This window comes from Stigmatopora nigra, chromosome 7 (genome assembly GCF_051989575.1).
Source record: "Stigmatopora nigra isolate UIUO_SnigA chromosome 7, RoL_Snig_1.1, whole genome shotgun sequence".
NCBI classification, from domain to species: Eukaryota; Metazoa; Chordata; class Actinopteri; order Syngnathiformes; family Syngnathidae; genus Stigmatopora; species Stigmatopora nigra.
Window position 1 is genome coordinate 9,546,339 of NC_135514.1, and position 18,899 is coordinate 9,565,237.

Below are 18,899 nucleotides of genomic sequence, written 5' to 3' on the forward strand. Positions count from 1 at the left end.
AATTACAGATCCATTTGTTTAGCTGTCAGACTCAATAATGTGAAAATGCCTTTATTTGTTGAAAGGGAATAGCACATAACATTCTGCCTCCATTGGTGGATAATGCCTAGGTTCATTGCAAAATGGCAACCAATCGGTGTATAGTCTGTGTTTTTTGAGTAAGATGTCAGTAGGTTTTGCCTGATATTTGACATGAGATAAATCATCAAGCAGATGGTCAATCTTGAACATCTAAATATCACACCTAGGGCAAGTAGTCAGTGACCTTTTAACTTTGAGTTTTTTTGTGGATTCTATATGAAATCCCAGTTTCCTTGCGTAATATACTAACACTGCAGTTTTTCCTGATGCGTCATTATTACAAGGTGAATGAGGACTGTTTATAAAGTGCTTTGAGTACCATGAGGTTGAAAAATGTCTTTCAAATGAAGCTCATTTACTGATAATTCTATAGATTTGAATGCATTTAAGAGTTTGGAGTTGTTGTTGTTGTTGTTAGGTCAAAGTCATGTCACTGACAACTTTCAACCACCCCTTCACACTTTTATGATTGCATACTCTCACGGAGCAGAGGGAAGGTTGAAGTTTAAAATAAAAAAAATAAAAAATGTAAAACACCTTGAATGAGGTGGCAGGTCAAATTTCAGCATTCTGTTAGTCACCATTTTATTAGTATGGCTATGTTAAAGCCATCTTCAGAATAAACTTTAGCCTTTATTCTATTTTATTCATTTGACTCAAGTGATACCTTTGTTGCAGAATCTCATTCTAATCTAACCCATTTGTCAAATTATAAAACATAGTATATACAAGTTATAAATGAAATGAGATTTCAAAATTATATTAAATACATTTTTTGAAATGGCCTGCTTTAGGGAATAAATTAAGGATTTGCAAGCATACAGTGTATTAATGATAGAGTTTTTCACCCCAAAACAACACCTGAAGTCGAAAGTCAAGTTTCATTCACTCGATGGTTATGTATTTTGGGGCGGAAGATTTTGAGATGGAGTTTAAGTTAAAAAAAATAAAGATATCTACTTGAACTCTCAGAAGACAGAGATGAGGGTAAAAATCCAAACGGAGGGTGAATTAGCGTGCATGTGCGAATGTTTGTAAGTGCGTGTGTGTGTGTGTGTGTGTGTGTGTGTGTGTGTGTGTGTGTGTGTGTGTGTGTGTGTTTGTGTGTTTGTTGTGGGTGTTTGTGTCTCCTTTCTCCAGCAGGACCCCAGATCAAAACCGCAAACCCACTCTCCCTCCCCATGACTCTCTTTTTCTCCCCCTTTTTCTCTCTTTCTCCACCCCCTCTCTCATTAAAAACTGCAGGCCCTGGCTTCTAATTAAATCCCACTTGAAAAGTCTTAAAGTCAGCCTCAGATTGATTCAATTTGCATTTCTGAACAGAGAACATCGCCTAAAAGGATTAATAAATTGGACGGGGGGAAAAAATGCCTTCTTTCTGCGCCACTCCGTCAGAGCTTGTGAGACAACATCCAAAGAGAAATATACCCCCTTCGACAAACGTCTATCCAACATATGCTCATGCTCTTTCTCTCTCCCATTCTCTCTCTCCATCTCTCTCTCTCACGTCCCTCCCAGGATGCCAACAGAAATGGGGAGTGTGTACCAGGACTCGTATTTGTGTGTGTCCTCGTCTGTGCAACACGCTCAAAGTCCTCTGAGGCGCAGTTGGGAGGGAACACACGCAATCTGACTCTCACCGAGTGCACACACTTGTGCACGCCTGTGTGTGTGTGCTAATGACGGCGTGTATGTGGATATTTGTGTCCGTGTGAATAAAGCAGGGCGGGGGTGACTTTGTGGGAGTGTGCCAGAGTGCTGAAAGTGACAAGGAGGGACGGTGGGAAAAGATCCTCGCCGCCTTGCCTGTGTGAGTAGAAACAGGCCGCGATGATGGAGCCAAGCCGTTGGCGAGCGAACACCTTCGGCAACATGTTTGGAAGTCCAAAAACACATTGCCAGCGAGCAGAGCCAGACTCAATTAGTGTGATAAAACGAAAAAAGAGCAAGTAAGACATTCGGAACAGACCCAAAACTGAGGCACCTGCCAAAAAAGAGAAACTGCTCGTGTATATCGATGATTTGTGATGCCACTTGGTCTTGTCATGTCAAGATGTGTGGTAAGACTGATATACATAAAGACCCAAAACAAGTAACCTTATTTCTCAATATTTTGCATTTTACATTTTCCAATACTAAAAAAAATCACATGCTACTTATGGCTTCCAAAAGAGCCATGAACCTCCATTTGTTGTTACTCGTCAGATGTTCTGTGTTGTTCTTAACTACTAAAAAGAAGTGGATTGTGACTTTGCAAGTAAAATGTTGCTCCAAAAGTTGAGTACTACTACACCCTTAGAGGTTGTTATGACCTCCAAAAATATAATTGTATAATCACCATGTTATGTGTAATCAACCGCTCTTTCATTTTGTAATGACATTTGAATGAGAACTCATGAAAAATACATAAACAAGGATATACATTAACATTAAATTCATAATGTTTTTTTGCGAAAAAGTTAAGAGAAACTTCCATTCTAGTGACAATTTCTAGCTAAACTAATATGAAAACTAATTTAAAGGAAAAATTTGTGATAAAGACAAACCTGATTTGCTTTAGGTGGACAAATAAGGGGATGGGCACAAAAATTACTTTCATTTCCACACTATAGTGTGCACCTAGCTATAAGGTACACAATCCACGTTTCCCCAAATGTAAGAACCAAATTCAGTGTCATTTTAATGTGTTATATAATTCTTAAAAACTATGTCCTAACGATAACTGTCAAAACTCATTCCCCTTTAATATTTCTCTGCATAACTGCATCTTTGCGTTTGTGTGACTTGGAGAATTGGTTACCTTAAAGATTTTGAGGCAGCAGAAGCGATGAGAACTGGTGATGGGGGGCCCGTGGTGGTAATAAGATGGAAACACGCGGCTGTGAAAGAGTGAGAGAACAAACACATTTTAGCCAAAAATTGAAAGCAATTGTACGTCCAAGCGTCTTCACACTCGACACTGGGGTTCTTTGGGTCGCCAGTAATGCACCCGCTGAGTGTGAAGTAAAAACAGAAGGACAGACAAACACACATACAGTAGTCACCCTTTTAACAATGCCTATTGAAGCCAGCACTTTTCTGTCTTTTTCCTTGCTTTGAATTAACAGCAACGACAGAAACAGAAAGATCAATTTCCCGCCTAAGGGTAACTAAAAAACATGGACTGTTGGTTTGGGGATTATTGTGTTGACTGCACACCGAGCACTAAATCTAAACTCAGCAAAACTGTTGCCCGGTGTGCAGAGTTCCATCACAATTCATTCTTAGTTACTTCTAATCAGAAAATCAGGTTATACTGGCTCTATTGGAAAAGAACCCAGCTGGAAAACACACACAAAAAAACAACAACAAAAACACAAGAAAACAGACAATCACATTTGGACTAAAACCTTACTATAAGGAGGTTGGACAAAAGCATTGAGTGGTCTGAAAATAGTACATCACCATGGTATTAGTACATTAATATATTGCTTTAATAATGAAATACTACTTGGATTTCATAGCCTTGGATAATCCCGTGGGTTAGCATTTGGGATTGCTGGCTTTCTTCTATGTCCCATATAATATATTTTTTCTTAACTAAACTCTAAAGCATCAATGGTGCATAGGTGGGAATAGCTAAATGTGCACTTTGATGAGCAGTCGATTGTCCAGGATGGGCTTGAGGTAGATAAATTAGAAAAAAGATGATCTATGAAACCCTACTTAAGTCTGAGGAAAGCAGACTATATTGAGAGCTTCGTTCATCGCATGAGCTTTGAAAAGCACCTTTGCAGGACTTACAAAACCATTATGTATCTTGAAAGCCTCATAGAAGCAATAGAGTGAGCAGCGGCCCTTTGTCCGCACAGTTAATTGGCTGTAATGAACGTGTATGGCTACTAAGATGGAGTTCAGTGCCAGCAGTTCCACGGGTTATGCCGTATTAATAACGAACCAAGATCACATGGACTTGCTAAGAGAAAAGCATACAATAACACTGGAAGAAAAACTTGACAATGAGCCCATTCTCAAAGACAAAATCGACTTCAAAAAAGAAACGCGAGAGAAAAGGATGGTATAAATATTACATAATGAAAGAAGATGATCATTATTAGGATTTAACGAGCGATTTGAAATGACAGAACAATGTGGCGTGATGGATCATGTGGGTCCTTAGAGGATAGCATGATGATGATAATGAGAGAAGAGGCAGGAGAGGATAGAAGGACATAAGCGTGGGAATGAGCCTTGACTGAAGCAACACTGACCCCTTGTGGTTCACATTAGAATGGGAGCCTGCATACTACAATGAAGTGCACTGCTGTTAGTGTGCTCACATCTCCCACTCATGTTCACAATGATAAGAACATTACATTAAAAAAAACACCGTGTGTGCATGTCCATGAGGAGTGACTATGTGAGTGTTCTAATAATGGTCCCCCTGCGGAATGGGGAGGGAGGGGGGTTCCTTTGACGGGATGAAGGCCGACAGGCGTGAAACAGGTCCAATCAGGCGCGTGGGCACTGCCAATTAACCCTTTTCACCGTGTGAAACCAAACATAATTGCTTGGGCTGTGCGGGGGGAGTACCACGGGGGCATGGCCTGCCCAGCGTAGGATGAAGCAGGCATTAGCAGAGCTGCCAGGTGACCATTCCACACAAGCTGAGCGCTGGAGGTGTTCTTTCCAAATTACACAGCGAGAAATGCCACTCGGGCAAAATTGGCATTGCTGCTATTTTAATGTCTCTACCTATTTATCAAAATGAATGTAGTACAGTACTCTAACCATAGCTGCAAAATATATAACAGTGTTTCTGGTGTCTTAAAAATAAACCCCATTGTGGATGCAGAGTTGACAATAAACTGTTTTATATTACTTTATTCCAGACCTAAAAATATTCCGAGTATTAAATATTAAAATTCTCGATTTGTAGTTTTACTGAAGCAAATTGAGATAAATAATGCCAGATGTGCTTCAGGTAAATATTTTGGGGGAACTGTAGTTCACATCTTAATGCTACATTGCAACAATATTTTCTTTTGAAATAGTGTGAGTAAACTGTTGATATATAATCTTTCTACTCTAAAATTGCAAGTATCATTGTTCCATCAATTGAAGTTTCTACACATATTCACTTCGGACTATATATTGATCTACCTACCTTTTTCCAATGATTTTTATGCTGAAAAGGCCAAGATATTGTTCTTGCAAATGGATCAATTGGGTGTATTTTAGAACGTATTTAAAACCAATATTTGGCCTTTGACTGAGAAAGGTTTCTATCACGTTCTTGATGTAATGCTACATTCTGGCCACTAGATTCCACTGTTTCCCATGTATTACATCTTGCAGCGTGACAACAAATGAGCGTAACCCCCTAAACCTCCCACCCAACTCCATCTCCAGCCATAACAAGTAATAAAAATGGCGGACACGCTCTAACAACTCATTGGTTACAAACACCGAGCACAAAGAAGACTTAAACCCAATTCTTCCTTTAAAACGCATCATCGTCGTGGAGCACCCAAACGCGACCACCTCGGAGAGCCCCGGGTAGGCATTTCTTTTACGATCGGCTATAAAATGGTCTAGAAAAATAAGGTCAACAAGTTAGCGTCTACCATGCTAAGCTATATAGCATTCTCTGTTGATGTAGCTTAGCTTGCCTGATTGGGAATCGAGCATTGAAATAATACACCAAGTACCTTCAAGTTCATCAAACTGGCTTCATCGTGGTGGCTAGGGTTTGTTAGCCCGGCTTCTGAGTGCCAACGCCGGCCGATTAGCACAAACTTGCATCTGAGGAAGAGGGAATCCGATTTTGTACTTTGAATAAGGCGCCGTGCGTCTGCGTGTCACTGTTGTGGGCGACGCACGCAAAATCCGCGCACCGGTGTCTGCACCAGATGCAATTTATTTCGACGAATCATGGCTCTTTGCGACTCTGATGCAATTTTTTTTAATTGTTTAACGTAGTCGCGTGTCATCTTTAAAGGTGGTGGCTCGCTTGGATTTGATCGCTGTCCCCAAGTTTGAAGAAAAGTGATAAAGGAACAGATCCGCTTGAAAAAGAAAGCAGCTAAATGGTGATGAGGTTTTAAGGTCAGTATTTTTTAATATGGTATTGTTTTGTGTATTGTACCCATTAAACTGAAAGTCTTGTTATAATATATAATGCTGTGTATGTTTAACTGTTTTTAATATTGTAGGGTTGAGGCCACTTTTCATATTATATGAGATTGGTCACTATTATTGGAGGATGAGGAAGCCTGTGCCACAGAGAGGTAACATTTTATGTATTCATTTTTTTATCATTCCCAATATTTTGTTCTGCAACATGCAATTTCAACACCATTTAGATCTCCTGCACATTAATATATTTTATTCTACACACCTTTTATAGCTATCGAGTGGAAAGATGCCAAAAGGATCAAACATGCCCGGAGTGGACGGCCCGCCAGGTTGCCCTCCCTCTTCCAAGGTAAATAATATTCATTTTTCTTGTGGCATGATGGTTATATTATTAACTCTTTACAAAATGTTCATGCTCCATTCATATCCTTACAGTAAGTATTGTATAATGGACGAATTATAAATCATGAGTTCAAAAATGCTGCTCCAGAAGCAATGTTGTTAACTTACTAACATTTCTATTTGCAGGTCATTTCAGTTGGGAGAAATACTTAAAAGAAACGGGTGCCAGCGCAGCACCGGCTTCATGCTTTCGTCAGGTAAGGAACATATCCATCATTGTGAATCAGACCACCATCCCACCATATATGTATATATATATTTATATATGAAACCACCACATATTTAGAGCCCCACACCACCGGTCAATGAGTTTAAAGCGGGTATGAAGCTAGAAGCTCAGGACCCACGCAACACCACATCCACCTGCATCGCCACAGTTGTGGGCCTGACAGGGTCGCGGCTACGCCTGCGCCTAGATGGCTCTGACAACAAAAATGACTTCTGGCGCCTGGTTGACTCATCCGAGATCCAGCCCATCGGCAACTGCGAAAAAAGCGGCGGCATGCTGCAGCCACCGCTTGGTAAAAGAAGCATGTTGACACTGGCTTCAGTGGTATTACTTTTTTCTGTTCTGGTAAAACATCTAAATGTTTTCCTCTAAGGTTTCCGTCTCAATGCATCCTCCTGGCCTTTGTTTCTCTTGAAAACACTAAATGGAGCTGAGATGGCACCTCCACGCATCTTTCACAAGGTACAATACTCACATGCTGGTCCCTAATGAGTAGTCTACAATGACATAGCCAGTGTCCTAATTCAGTGCACAATTTGGTTCAGTGCCCTTCATTCTTTTTTAGTTTGATGAAGCTCCATTAAAAGTGTGCCACAAGTAAAAAAATCTGGATGTGACGAATCCGATCTGGTTATCCATATTGTAACCTCCTTTTTTTCATATTCATCATTTCCAGCAGGAGCCACCTGCACCAGAACAGAACTCTTTCCAAGTTGGGATGAAGCTAGAGGCAGTGGATCGCAAAAATCCTCACTTTATCTGCCCGGCAACTGTGGGCGCACTACGCGGCGTGGAGGTGCAGGTCACTTTCGACGGCTGGCGAGGAGCCTTCGACTACTACTGCCGCCATGACTCACGTGATATCTTCCCTGTCGGCTGGTGTGCGCTTACCGGAGATAACCTGCAACCGCCTGGAACAAAAGGTGCAAATCTCATCTGAGGTGTTTTTCCATGAAAAGTGTCCAATTACAAAACTTTGGGTTGGTTATGAGGGAGGCATTTGTTTGGAAGACGGGGTGTCATGTTCTGACAAGTGTGTGCAGGAAGGATATAAATCTACCACTGTCCAGAGGTTCAACTATTTCTACACAAAAATGAAACAGTTAGCATACTACACTATATGGACTGATTGGCAATTGATAGGAGAGGCATAAAAGTTGATCATAATTATCCGACTATAGCCTCCTGGGAAGTTATGGAGTGTTTAACTGTATAAAGGTACTCAATAGGTCTCAAAGGGACGAAAACAATATGCTGCTCAATCACCATTTAATGAACAACTAACTTAAAGGTCCCTAAAGCCTTTTAAGTGTATTTTCTAAAGACCAATCTGAAAAAAAATATCACTATAAACACTCCCAGCAACCCTAGTGAGGATAAAGCGGTTCAGAAAATGACCTTTTTTAAAATTTGTTGCATGAGCCCAAAACATTCCTTTTAACACATTGTGTATTTATGTTTATGTTTTTTTTTTGGCAGCACTGTTGCCAAAGAGCATTGGGCCAATTACAGAGGGCACTGTGGAAAACTCAGCCATTAACACACCCCCTGTGGTAAGCAAACCCGCTGGTCAGAGGGGACGCAAACCCGGTCGCAGAAAACGCAAGCAGCCATGGACTCAGAAGGCCTCAGCTTCAGGAACAGCAAACAACCAGACATCCAAGAACTTGGAGCCTGTCAATATCCCTAAGAAACGTGGACCCAAGCCTGGACGGAAGGTATGCTGCCCACACTCTAAAAGTGGAAAAATTTGGTTGGTTTTGCAACATTTTTAGCGGCATTAAGTTAGATAAGCCTTGATTTTGATGCTAACCTAAGAGTTGTATCTTCCGTCCCTTTCATTCTCCTAATTTATGCAGCTGAGCTGGGTAAAGAGAGCCAACTTTTTGCCAGACACAATGACCGGGCGGCCCACACCGGGTCCAGGACGACCCCGTGGCAGACTACCGGGCAACTGGGCTCAGAAAGTAGCTATGCCGCAGACCCAGGACATGGCAATCAAGATACCGAAGAAGAGGGGGCCAAAGCCTGGCAGCAAGGTACAGCATGTCTTAGTTTTATCTGGTTTGATAAGTGCAACATATTGTTTTTTCCGGGATGAGAGAAAACCTAAATGCCAACATTGAGATAGAAGTCCATATATCCTGGCTTGCCTCAACACCACTAGGTATCAAAATGTGAACTTTTTTGAGCCTAGCATAAATGCTGCAATGCTTCTTTGTCCAGAGAAAACCTCGCCTGGTACCTAATCCAGTACCCACGTCTCCCACCAGCTGTACCCCGGAGCCCGACACCAGCACCGTGCCCCTTGACAACGCCACCATCCCCAAATCTGCATTACAAGCCCCAACAGGTATTTCAAATCATTTCACTACAATATCTTATTGCAATTATTCTCATCATTTTGCCTCCTTAGTGTGCATCTACCTGAATAAGTATGGCATCCTCGGACCCCACCTGGACCAGCGGCGAATCCAACAGTTGCCAGACCACTTTGGTCCTGGCCGGGCATCGTCGGTGCTTCAGCAGTGTGTCCAGGCCTGCATGGACTCCGCTCTCAACCAGGCTACCGTTTTCAGCTGCCTCAAACCTGGTCACGGGGGTGAGGTCATTTCAGGTGAGGCATTTTTTTTTAATATAAAATGAACAGCGCTTGAAAATTGATTCAATGTGTCCAATCACAGCCTACTTCGAGAAACAACAGCACACACTGACACTACCCACCGTCAGCAGTGTTACTTACGTCCTCCGATTCCTAGAGAAGCTTTGCCATAACCTACACTGCGACTTATTGTTTGGCAGTCAGCCTGTAGCTAGAGAACCCCTGCACTACGATGGACGCACCTTCACTACAGGTATATAATAGGATAACGTTTTTAAGACAATAGCTTACAGACAAGTCAAGATATTCAGCCATTTGGTGACTTTGTTTTCAGACAGCAGAAGTTCCATGGACAAATTGACCATGGGTCCTAGTCTAGGTACCAAGCGACTCTCGCAAGACTCCTCTAGAAGTCCTCTGTCCTCAAAACTGGCCAAAATCTCCAGGCCCTCCATCAATGGTAGGAATACCTCATGATGATCTTGCTCATATGCTTTAAATGGCTTGTGAAAACGTTTTCAATTAAATTTGGAGACAACGTTTTTAACCTGTACTGATGATTGAATGCGTTATAAACATTTCCTGTACAGCTACAATTTGTGGATATTCTATGTTGCACAGGCGAATCCTTGGACAGCAGCACTGTGGCTACAACGTTAGAGCACTTAAAGAAAAGTCCCCTCTCTCCAAGCTCATTGGAGAGTGGTGTGCGTCATACGAGCTCATCAGGTACAGTCATGCACACACATGGACCCACATGCCGCCCACCCACAAACACACGGTCCCCCTGAGATAATACCTCCATTGGGCTCCTTCAGGTCTGGGCGAAAACGGTCAGGATCCCAATCTATGGAGCGTTAACGATGTCATGAGCTACATTAAAGACATCGACCCCATGCTGGCACCACACGCTGACCTGTTTAGGAAACACGTAAGCATATGGCGATTTTCATTACACTGGTGCCACAATGACTGCATTTTATTTGCACACAGCTTGAACACCATAATTCAACTGTTTGTTTTTCTATTAATCAAAGGAAATCGACGGCAAGGCGCTGCTGCTGCTACGGAGCGACATGATGATGAAGTACATGGGGCTGAAGCTGGGTCCCGCCCTCAAACTCACCTTCCACATTGACAAGCTGAAACGCGCCTGAGGACAAACAGCAAGGACGAAGGTCACCTTTTAAAGGTCTTTACTTAATTCCGGGAGCACTATTTGACTCATGACATCATCGGACGCGTTCTTTGGAATCATGTCCGCCTCATCCAATGAGGATGCGTTACAGTATTTTATGTAGCACAATCCAGCCCCAAGGCAGCATGGGATATACTTACTGTTTTCATATGTTCTTTTTTTTATTTGACTTAAAGTTCATTACAGGCAGATTAAATTGCCTGATTGTACATTTTGGCCTTTTTGTACTTTTTAATATAATGCATTTGCCCTTTTTATTAAAGAATGCTTTTAAATCACTACATTATGACCCAATAGTTTTGTTTTTTTTTACAAATTGACAACTCACAACAGTAACAACAGCAAGATTAAGTATTTTTTTTTATTCCTAAAGAAAAACTACAATAATTATGCCATGACAAAAATCTTGTTGTTGTCTATTGTTCTAGTTGTGTATGTTGTTTACATTGTCTGAACTTTGTCATTTGTACTAAAAAAATGTTTTGATACTATATTATTAAAGTTCTCACATGAAGTATCATGTGTTAACCCTGCTTAATAAATATATAAAGCAACTTTCAATTACTAGCATTGTGATTTTTTGTTTTGTTTATCAAACTTCTATCAAATACAATCTGCAGTAGCTTGCAGAAATAATTTGGCATGGCATTTGTAAAGCACCTACAACATTTCTCTTGAGAGTAAGTTTAGAGTGAAAAATTAACCAACCTACTCATTTACAGAAATAGAAATATGTTCATTAATATGTGCTGTCTCTTATCAAATAAATCAATCAATTATGTGGAGTGGCAAGTTACACAGAGGATAAATATTTAAACTTAAGATTTGAAGTCTACACACATGAATAAATATATAAAGTTGGCAGTTCTATAAGGGAATGGGGGGGAAAAAAACTAGTTTTGGTTTAATGGCACTGACCCAAGTTAGCCTGTAGAGAGCAGCAAAGTGTAAGTTAGTCCCCCCCCCCCTCCCATTTTCCATTCATGTCCCCCCTCCCTCTTTCAGTCTCCTTGGTGTTTCTCCTTGGGACTGTGACATGTTGTGCCATGGGTGGGCCACATCTCCATCTGTTCCCCTCAGCACCATCATTACTGTGTTATTTTTTCTTTTTATTCCAGCCAACAGCTCACATCCGACACACATTTTGGGTATCATTTTTTGATGACAACAATGGCCTTCACTCTCTTTGTTTGTCACCACACCACTGGGCTTATATATTAAGAGTCGGCCTGCTGTTGTGTTGGATGACGTCGGCAAAAAAAAAAACATTTGACCGCATCCTCTGAGTGCAAACAGGAAAACTGTGACCAAGCCCACTGATTGTAACTGACGTGACTATGTGTGTATATTCGTGTGAAAAGACACTGTACGTGACAAGTCAGGGGCTCAATGCTTGTGTTGATGGTAGCCAGTGTGTTCTGTCTGTCAGTGAGCGATGCTATTTTTAGCCAAGAAATAACAGCTCTTTGTGCTCAATATTGCATGTTTGTGAAGGTGCCGCCTCGCCAAGTGTCACCTCTTACACAGCATTAAATATGTATATTGTAATGACACTTGTTAGTGCTGCAGAGATAGCATTGCTTTGACCTGGATTATTACAGGCAAGATTGACTGAATCACTAAAAATATCACATGTTGTAGTAGGAGACGGATATAGTTTACGTTTTTTAATTTAAATGTTTTAACTCAATGAAATTATGGAAAAGGAACACATTTGTTCATCTCTAAAAAGTGCGAAGGGGCTTAAATTCTGTGTAATGGAACCAGTGCTGAAAGGTCAGCAAGGTTTGTTCCATGAAATTATATTATTTTGTGGAATTTCTATGGGCTCAACTATTTTCCAGTACATTTTAAGATTTTAGATTTGCTTTTGAGAGTATTTTGTCAGTTCACCACTTTTAATTAACTGGGCTTCATAGGTAATACTTAAATGAATGCCTAAAATATCCCATCAGATTTTTATATCACTAAAAGCTCTAAATAGAACATAGTTCATTTTAATTCATGAAATGGGTGCGACATACTTAGGTTTTACTGTCCTTTATCGTAAATGTAATCTATGTGGTACAAAATGATGGCGCTGAATACAATGTTAAAGTGTTTTTCACCATATCTTCCTAATTTTAGGAGAGGTAGCGGTGGGGAGGGGGGGGGATTCTAATGTGAGTTTGCGTAAGAGTGCTAGAGCGCTTTGTCAGCCATGAGTGTGTGCACTTCATGCAAAGGAAGACAGACGTAAGAGCAAAAAGAGGTGATTTGTATTTTTCTTACTACTGGTTTTGCTGCTTTAGAGTGTGTGATTAGCCATGAATGCACGAGGGACATGCATAAAATCCTAAATTATCACATTATTATTATTATCTACCATCCTAATTGTGGTTATGATAAGCTTCCCCAAAACTGAAAAGATATTTGAAAGGCGCTCAGAATTTGTGAAGTAGGTACAACTGATTGGGCAGTTTTGTGAACCATGTAATACTTGAGTGTTTCATAACCTATGCCTGTGGCGTCATTCTAAATTTAAAATTCATCACCTTCAACTATAAAGAGGCAGCGGCCCTACTTTTTTTGCTTGCAAGGCTCAGAGGGAGAGAGAGGCTGTTGATAGAAGGAAGGTGGGGGCTTTAATATTGTCTAATCTTGACAGACCCCCGCACCCCACCATTGCCTCCTGCCCACAGATGGAGTGGGCCAGCTCATGGCAGCTTTTGTCCTGGAAGTTAAAACGTTAGTCAGGCTACTCTAAGCGTGGGTTACAATATCGAACTAGGACTCCAAACATAGCCTCGAAATGCCATTGTCACTCTGCATTAGAGGCTGTTTTTTACATTTAATACTAATTTAAGGAGGGGCGGGGATTATCTGACGTAAAGACACACTGACAACTCTGCAGTGTGTGCTTATGTTGCCCTTTAAATTTAATAACAACTATGTACAGTCCAAAAACCTTTTATAGCTAGGCTCGTATATACTGCAATTGGCAAATAAATCATGTTCCAGGTTAAAATAGGCCACCCAGCAACTGACCTATACACACAGTGGGCCTTTTTGACAAATAAATGCATGACAATTTTCATTCTCCAAGTACAAATTGAGATAAGACATAAAATCACAGCTCAACTGGTGAATTTCCTTCTCCCAGCTGTGTGTGTGTGTATATGTTTGCAAATCAAATTTAATTCTAAACAACACGCTTGTGCCAACATAAACTATGACCCTATTTCAATACAGAAGGGTGTCCAATTGACGCTTTGAATGAGAGTCACAACAAGGTCATGGAAATACGTCCCTACATTTCTTAATCTTGAACCTGACAGAAAGATGGCTGTAACAATCGTTTGTCATTCCCAAATCAATTTAGAGAATGCTGCTGACAACACGTAAATAGAAAAAAAATACATTGAGCCTAGAATGAATAAACATTGTACAACTTGTTTGAATGATTGGTAAAGAAACAGTTTTACTTCTAGGATGAAACTCACTGTGGAATTTAGCAACAGGAAATACAAACCCCCAACTAATATTCGTACTCATAATCAATCAATCCCACGCTTGTTGGACTAAAGTCAGGCAAATCGGGTTCCAAAGAATTCTATTGAATCGTCATCAAATTGTGTATTAAAACCCTTACAATTTTGTGCAACTTATCAGTATCACTCTAAGCCTGCACAAAGGCCAAGAAGGGAAAACAGACATTACTGATAATCCTAATGTCATGAGCCTACATGCTTGAAGGACATGGATAGATTACATTGATATAGAAACAATCATTCATTCATTTTCTACACCGGTTATCGTTGTCAGGGTCGCGTGGTGTTGGGAGCTTATGCCATATGACTTTGGGCGAAAGGCGGATCTTAACCCAGACTGGTCGCCAGTGGGACAGACAACCATTTGCAAAATCGGGTAAAAGATACCCCAGTGCTCGGACGTTTGGTCACCGGTCTTTTGGTCCGTTTTGGTCGCCGGTCAAATGGTGACAGAGAGTTTACTGTTGAAGCCAGCTCTCAAAATTATATTCATGAGAGAGAGTTTAATATCTAAGAGAGATAGTTTAATAACTAAGAGAGAGAGTTTAATATCCAAGCGAGAGAGTTTAATATCTAAGAGAGAGAGTCTAATACCTAAGTACTGTTTAATATCTAAGTACATTGGACCGGCAACCAAAAGAACGGCGACCAAAAGACCGGTTGACCAAAAGACCAGCGACCAAACGTCCAGTTACGGATACTCCAGACATTAAAAAAAAAAAAAAACCTAATTCATTCATATTCAATTGCGCTTATCCTCACAAAAATGATTTTCAATTGATCGGGGAAAAAAAGACTGTACACACGTGCAAGTTGGGAAGCCAAGATAAGTAAGAAATGATGAAAATAAATACAGACTTCAAAATAAGTCATACAATTTCTTAGAAGTCGGGAATGTTGGTCAGAGCGTCTTATGATGCGAATAATGTCAGCAGACAATGCCTGTCATAAACATTACACTGCACGGGGTACACATTAAACATAGTGTGTAGTTTGATGACAACAATGACATTTCCAATTTACTATCATATACATAACTACAATAATAGTCTCTACTTTCCAACAGTGTTTTTTTCCTTTTTTAATAAAATCTGACTTCCTACTAAGTAGCTAATGCATTAATGACTGCATGTTTTATAACAAAAGACTATTAAACATGCCACATCACACAGCAGTTATTTCGGAACAGCGTTAAAAATGAATGGTGATATTTGTACCGTATTTCTGTCACTTGATCATCAAAGTAACCCCACGTAAAGCCTGACAAGAAGCGCTCCCTTGTATTAATTCCACCCCCACACATAGAGACAGCTAGTCTGTCTTTGGTAGCATGTGTTCGCCGCTGTCACCAGATTAGCACATATCTTTAAAGCCGTGCTCATAAAGACACTGTGTACAGAACACAGGCTGCCCTAACACTGTTTGCCTCCCTTCTAACCCACAATCCCGCCAGTCGTCTGTCCGTTGCAATGTATCTCCCCTTGCTTTCATAAAAATTGGACTCAGGTCATATAAAAGCTACACATACACGGTGTAAATAGAATCATATGAAGTCCTTGCAGCATAATGCAATTCAGTGTGACGGCGGCCCCCGCAGCAGAATTGGACCTCAGTCATTATTGATCTGCTTGTGAAATATGTTACATCGTGAACATGGCAAAGCTTTTCCTTTGAAAAATGAAAACAATTTTACCTGTCAACACGCTTGGATTATTTGTATTCTTCTTAAAATCAGCTGTAAAAGCCACACTTTGAAAAACACTGTGCTTTTAACAATAAGCTGCCAAATCCTTTTTATGCTTCGACATGGTTGTAATAAAGAAATGTGTTTGCATCACCTTTGTTGACCTAGAAAGTATCACCTGAAATATTTATCGCTGTTTAATATTGGTGGAATTAATAGTAGATCTACAAAAAAAGTGCCAATACAACTCAATATTGGAAATTCATCGCTTCCTATTTACATTTTTTTTTTAAATGTGTCACTTTTTTTGTATGTCTCCCAAAAACTCTTTAAAAACATCACATCGACTTGATTAAATAGCCTGCCAAGTTCACATGTTTTCACACCCGCAAGAGTGCAATGTCATGAGAATAGGGCATGGGTCAGCCATTTCCTGCCTACTTTATTTACTCAGAAAACCATATGGCTATCAAATATTTAGCAGAGCATTTCAAGCAGAATCTGAGCTGACATGCAACTTGGCTGTTTTCGCTTTGTTCAAGTTGCTATCTTTCCTCATAAGACACCTTATATACACACCATCAATTAATCCGCTATTGGTTCTAGTTGGTCAAAACAAATTTGCATAACCTTTGATGCTGTGAAAGCTGTACTCAGTTGCATTTCTGACTAATCCATTTTTAACAAACAAACAAACAAAACAAAAACAATATATATATATATATATATATATATATATATATATATATATATATATATATATATATATATATATATATATATATATATATATATATATATATATATATATATATATATATATATATATATATATATATATATATATATATATATATATATATATATATATATATATATATATATATATATATATATATATATATATATATATATATATATATATATATATATATATATATATATATATATATATATATATATATATATATATATACATATATATATATATCTCCTAATATTATATTATATGACTTCTCTCCATTGCTGAAGACAAACCAGTGGTTGGGAAACTCTGTTATTCAGAGCGTAATGTAGTACAATAGCAGCCTAAAACTAATTACCCTTGGAATCTGCAATTGGGGCCTCAGAGCAAAACAAAACAAAAATACTGCTGTGTTAAATGTCACTTTTACAATGTATTTGGCAGTTTGTGACAAATCACATCAGCCATGCTGCGACTTTTTGTTAAATAGCGTATTTACCCGGTGACAGATTACAAACCATAACACATTTTAATTTTGTTTGAGAAAACTTTGCACCAAAAAAACAGCGTGTAAATCATAATCCTTTTAAATATCTTGCACTTTCAGATACCTCAACGTGCTCAGGCCGCGGTGAGGTGTCAACCGTGTGCGGCAAAATCAATTATTTACACTACCTGCTTTAACTTCAAAGACTTGGGAAATCATGCGAGCCCAGATTTAGGCAGGGGGGGGGGGCAAGGAGGAGGAGTTACCTGTCGCCAGGCAACCTGTCACCTGCCTCGACATGCCAAAATCATCCACTTAGCCGGCGCAGAGGTTTGCACGCGCTCCATACATGACTGGCTTTTAAAGCCCTCTCAGCAGCTCAGATGCAGAAAACAAAACAATTAGCTGCACTGAGTGTCTCCTGGAAAGTACGCATCATGGATGTGATTAAGGACCCCCCACCACCACCACCGCCGTCACACACATACACACACAAAGATTGTTACATGAAAACCGCCAAACACGTGTCAGGAAGTTGCACTGAAGTCCATAAAAGTGAACCCTGCCCAGCCCCCCCTACAGAGTTGTGCCGTTTTCCTTCCAGAAAACACCTAAACCGCCATCGTAACGAAATCCTTAAAAAGCTGGACAAGTTCATGCATGCTCAACTCCACCCACGATATAACCCCCCAACTGTGAAACCCCCACCCTTAGTAACAGTCAAACAAACAGAGAGTAACATACCCGTTTTGTCAATAAATAACTCTAGTTGTCTTGTCATATCACAATTTCTTCCATGAGGTTGCAAACTTGTGGGTTAGAAATATTCCAAAGATGTGTTTTCTCTTACCTCCGATTTGTTCTTCGAAATAGCGTTAACCTGTGAAGAAAAAAAATGTTATAGTAAGATGTTCTGTTTCCTGTTAGTGTTGTACTATTTGTCCCATTAACTAAACGTTTTTATGTTATTATTCCATTAAGCTGTGGTGTATTTTGAAACCAAACTCATAAACCAGAACTTTTGCTGACACAAAACAAGAAAAGGTTGTAATTTTTTTTTAAGACTCATTGAGTGGTCAGTGTGTCGGCCTCACAGTTCTGAGGTCGAGGGTTCGATCCCAGATTGCTCCTCACTATGTTGCTAGCGTGGGTTTTCTCCAGGTACTCCGATTTCATTCCACATCCCCAAAAACATGCACGGTAGGCTGGTTGAACACTCTAAATAAAAAACATTTGCATAGCACTAAAAACTCACGTTCATTCGTCTTTGCAGCATGATACAAATAACAATAAAATGAATAAATGCTACAGCACAATGGCCTCAAAAGCATCAGTGCTGTTGTCCTACCCAGACTAATGTCTTTATTTCATATGCTAGCCCTTGTTAAAATCAACTTTGAAATATACCCAAACATGCATGCTTAAGAAAGGTCGATTGCCCAGAGCCATTGGTAAAGGTGACCTTTTCCTTTAAAGGAAATGCGGTCTGGCCTAAAAGAAAAAAAAGAACACTTGTAATAAAACTGCAGGCTGCCACAGGTACTTTTCCTGTTGACGAACATTGGACTTGTGTGGACCTTCACCCCAAACAGTCTACATACAAACTCTAGGAAATGGTCGAACAATAGACCTCGCTGTCCACATGAACTAATCAAAGATGACAATCTTCCAACATTTGGACAAAAGAAAAATGAATTTACCCTCCTAAAACAGACTTTTTTTTTACATATTTACAGCTGAGCCGATTTCTAGCAAGACACAAGGTGGGGGAAACCCTATGAGGAAATGAACTGATAACCTTTACAATGTATTCCACTCAAAGAC

The 18,899-nt window shown here is 39.9% G+C and overlaps 1 protein-coding gene and 2 long non-coding RNA genes across 14 annotated transcripts in view; 1 reads left to right on the forward strand and 2 right to left on the reverse strand.

Moving 5' to 3' along the window:
- LOC144199140 (uncharacterized) overlaps positions 1 to 5,956 on the reverse strand; it is a 73,174-nt gene extending 67,218 nt beyond the window's left edge. For all 9 annotated transcript variants that reach the window (XR_013326853.1, XR_013326852.1, XR_013326847.1 and 6 more), the window contains exons 1-2: positions 5,772 to 5,956; positions 2,882 to 2,960 (exon numbers count right to left, since the gene is read on the reverse strand). This is a non-coding gene — a long non-coding RNA (uncharacterized LOC144199140). The remainder of the gene's footprint in view (positions 1 to 2,881; positions 2,961 to 5,771) is intronic.
- On the forward strand, positions 5,458 to 10,910 carry LOC144199133 (polycomb protein SCMH1). Of its 4 annotated transcripts, none has more exons than XM_077720553.1 (17): positions 5,458 to 5,619; positions 6,062 to 6,168; positions 6,276 to 6,350; positions 6,470 to 6,547; positions 6,727 to 6,797; positions 6,887 to 7,121; positions 7,203 to 7,291; positions 7,506 to 7,752; positions 8,309 to 8,547; positions 8,689 to 8,868; positions 9,056 to 9,182; positions 9,246 to 9,446; positions 9,514 to 9,684; positions 9,766 to 9,891; positions 10,053 to 10,160; positions 10,250 to 10,362; positions 10,469 to 10,910. In XM_077720553.1, the coding sequence occupies exons 3-17, from the start codon at positions 6,326 to 6,328 to the stop codon at positions 10,586 to 10,588; spliced, it is 2,130 nt and encodes a 709-aa protein (XP_077576679.1). In that variant the 5' UTR covers positions 5,458 to 5,619; positions 6,062 to 6,168; positions 6,276 to 6,325; the 3' UTR covers positions 10,589 to 10,910. The 4 variants fall into 4 exon arrangements, with proteins under 4 accessions (XP_077576679.1, XP_077576680.1, XP_077576677.1 ...); XM_077720554.1 differs by having other exon boundaries at positions 7,509 to 7,752; XM_077720551.1 differs by having other exon boundaries at positions 9,056 to 9,446.
- Positions 10,911 to 17,919: 7,009 nt separating this feature from the next.
- Positions 17,920 to 18,899, reverse strand: part of LOC144199142 (uncharacterized) — a 63,732-nt gene continuing 62,752 nt past the window's right edge. The window contains exon 4 of the long non-coding RNA XR_013326854.1: positions 17,920 to 17,955. This is a non-coding gene — a long non-coding RNA (uncharacterized LOC144199142). The remainder of the gene's footprint in view (positions 17,956 to 18,899) is intronic.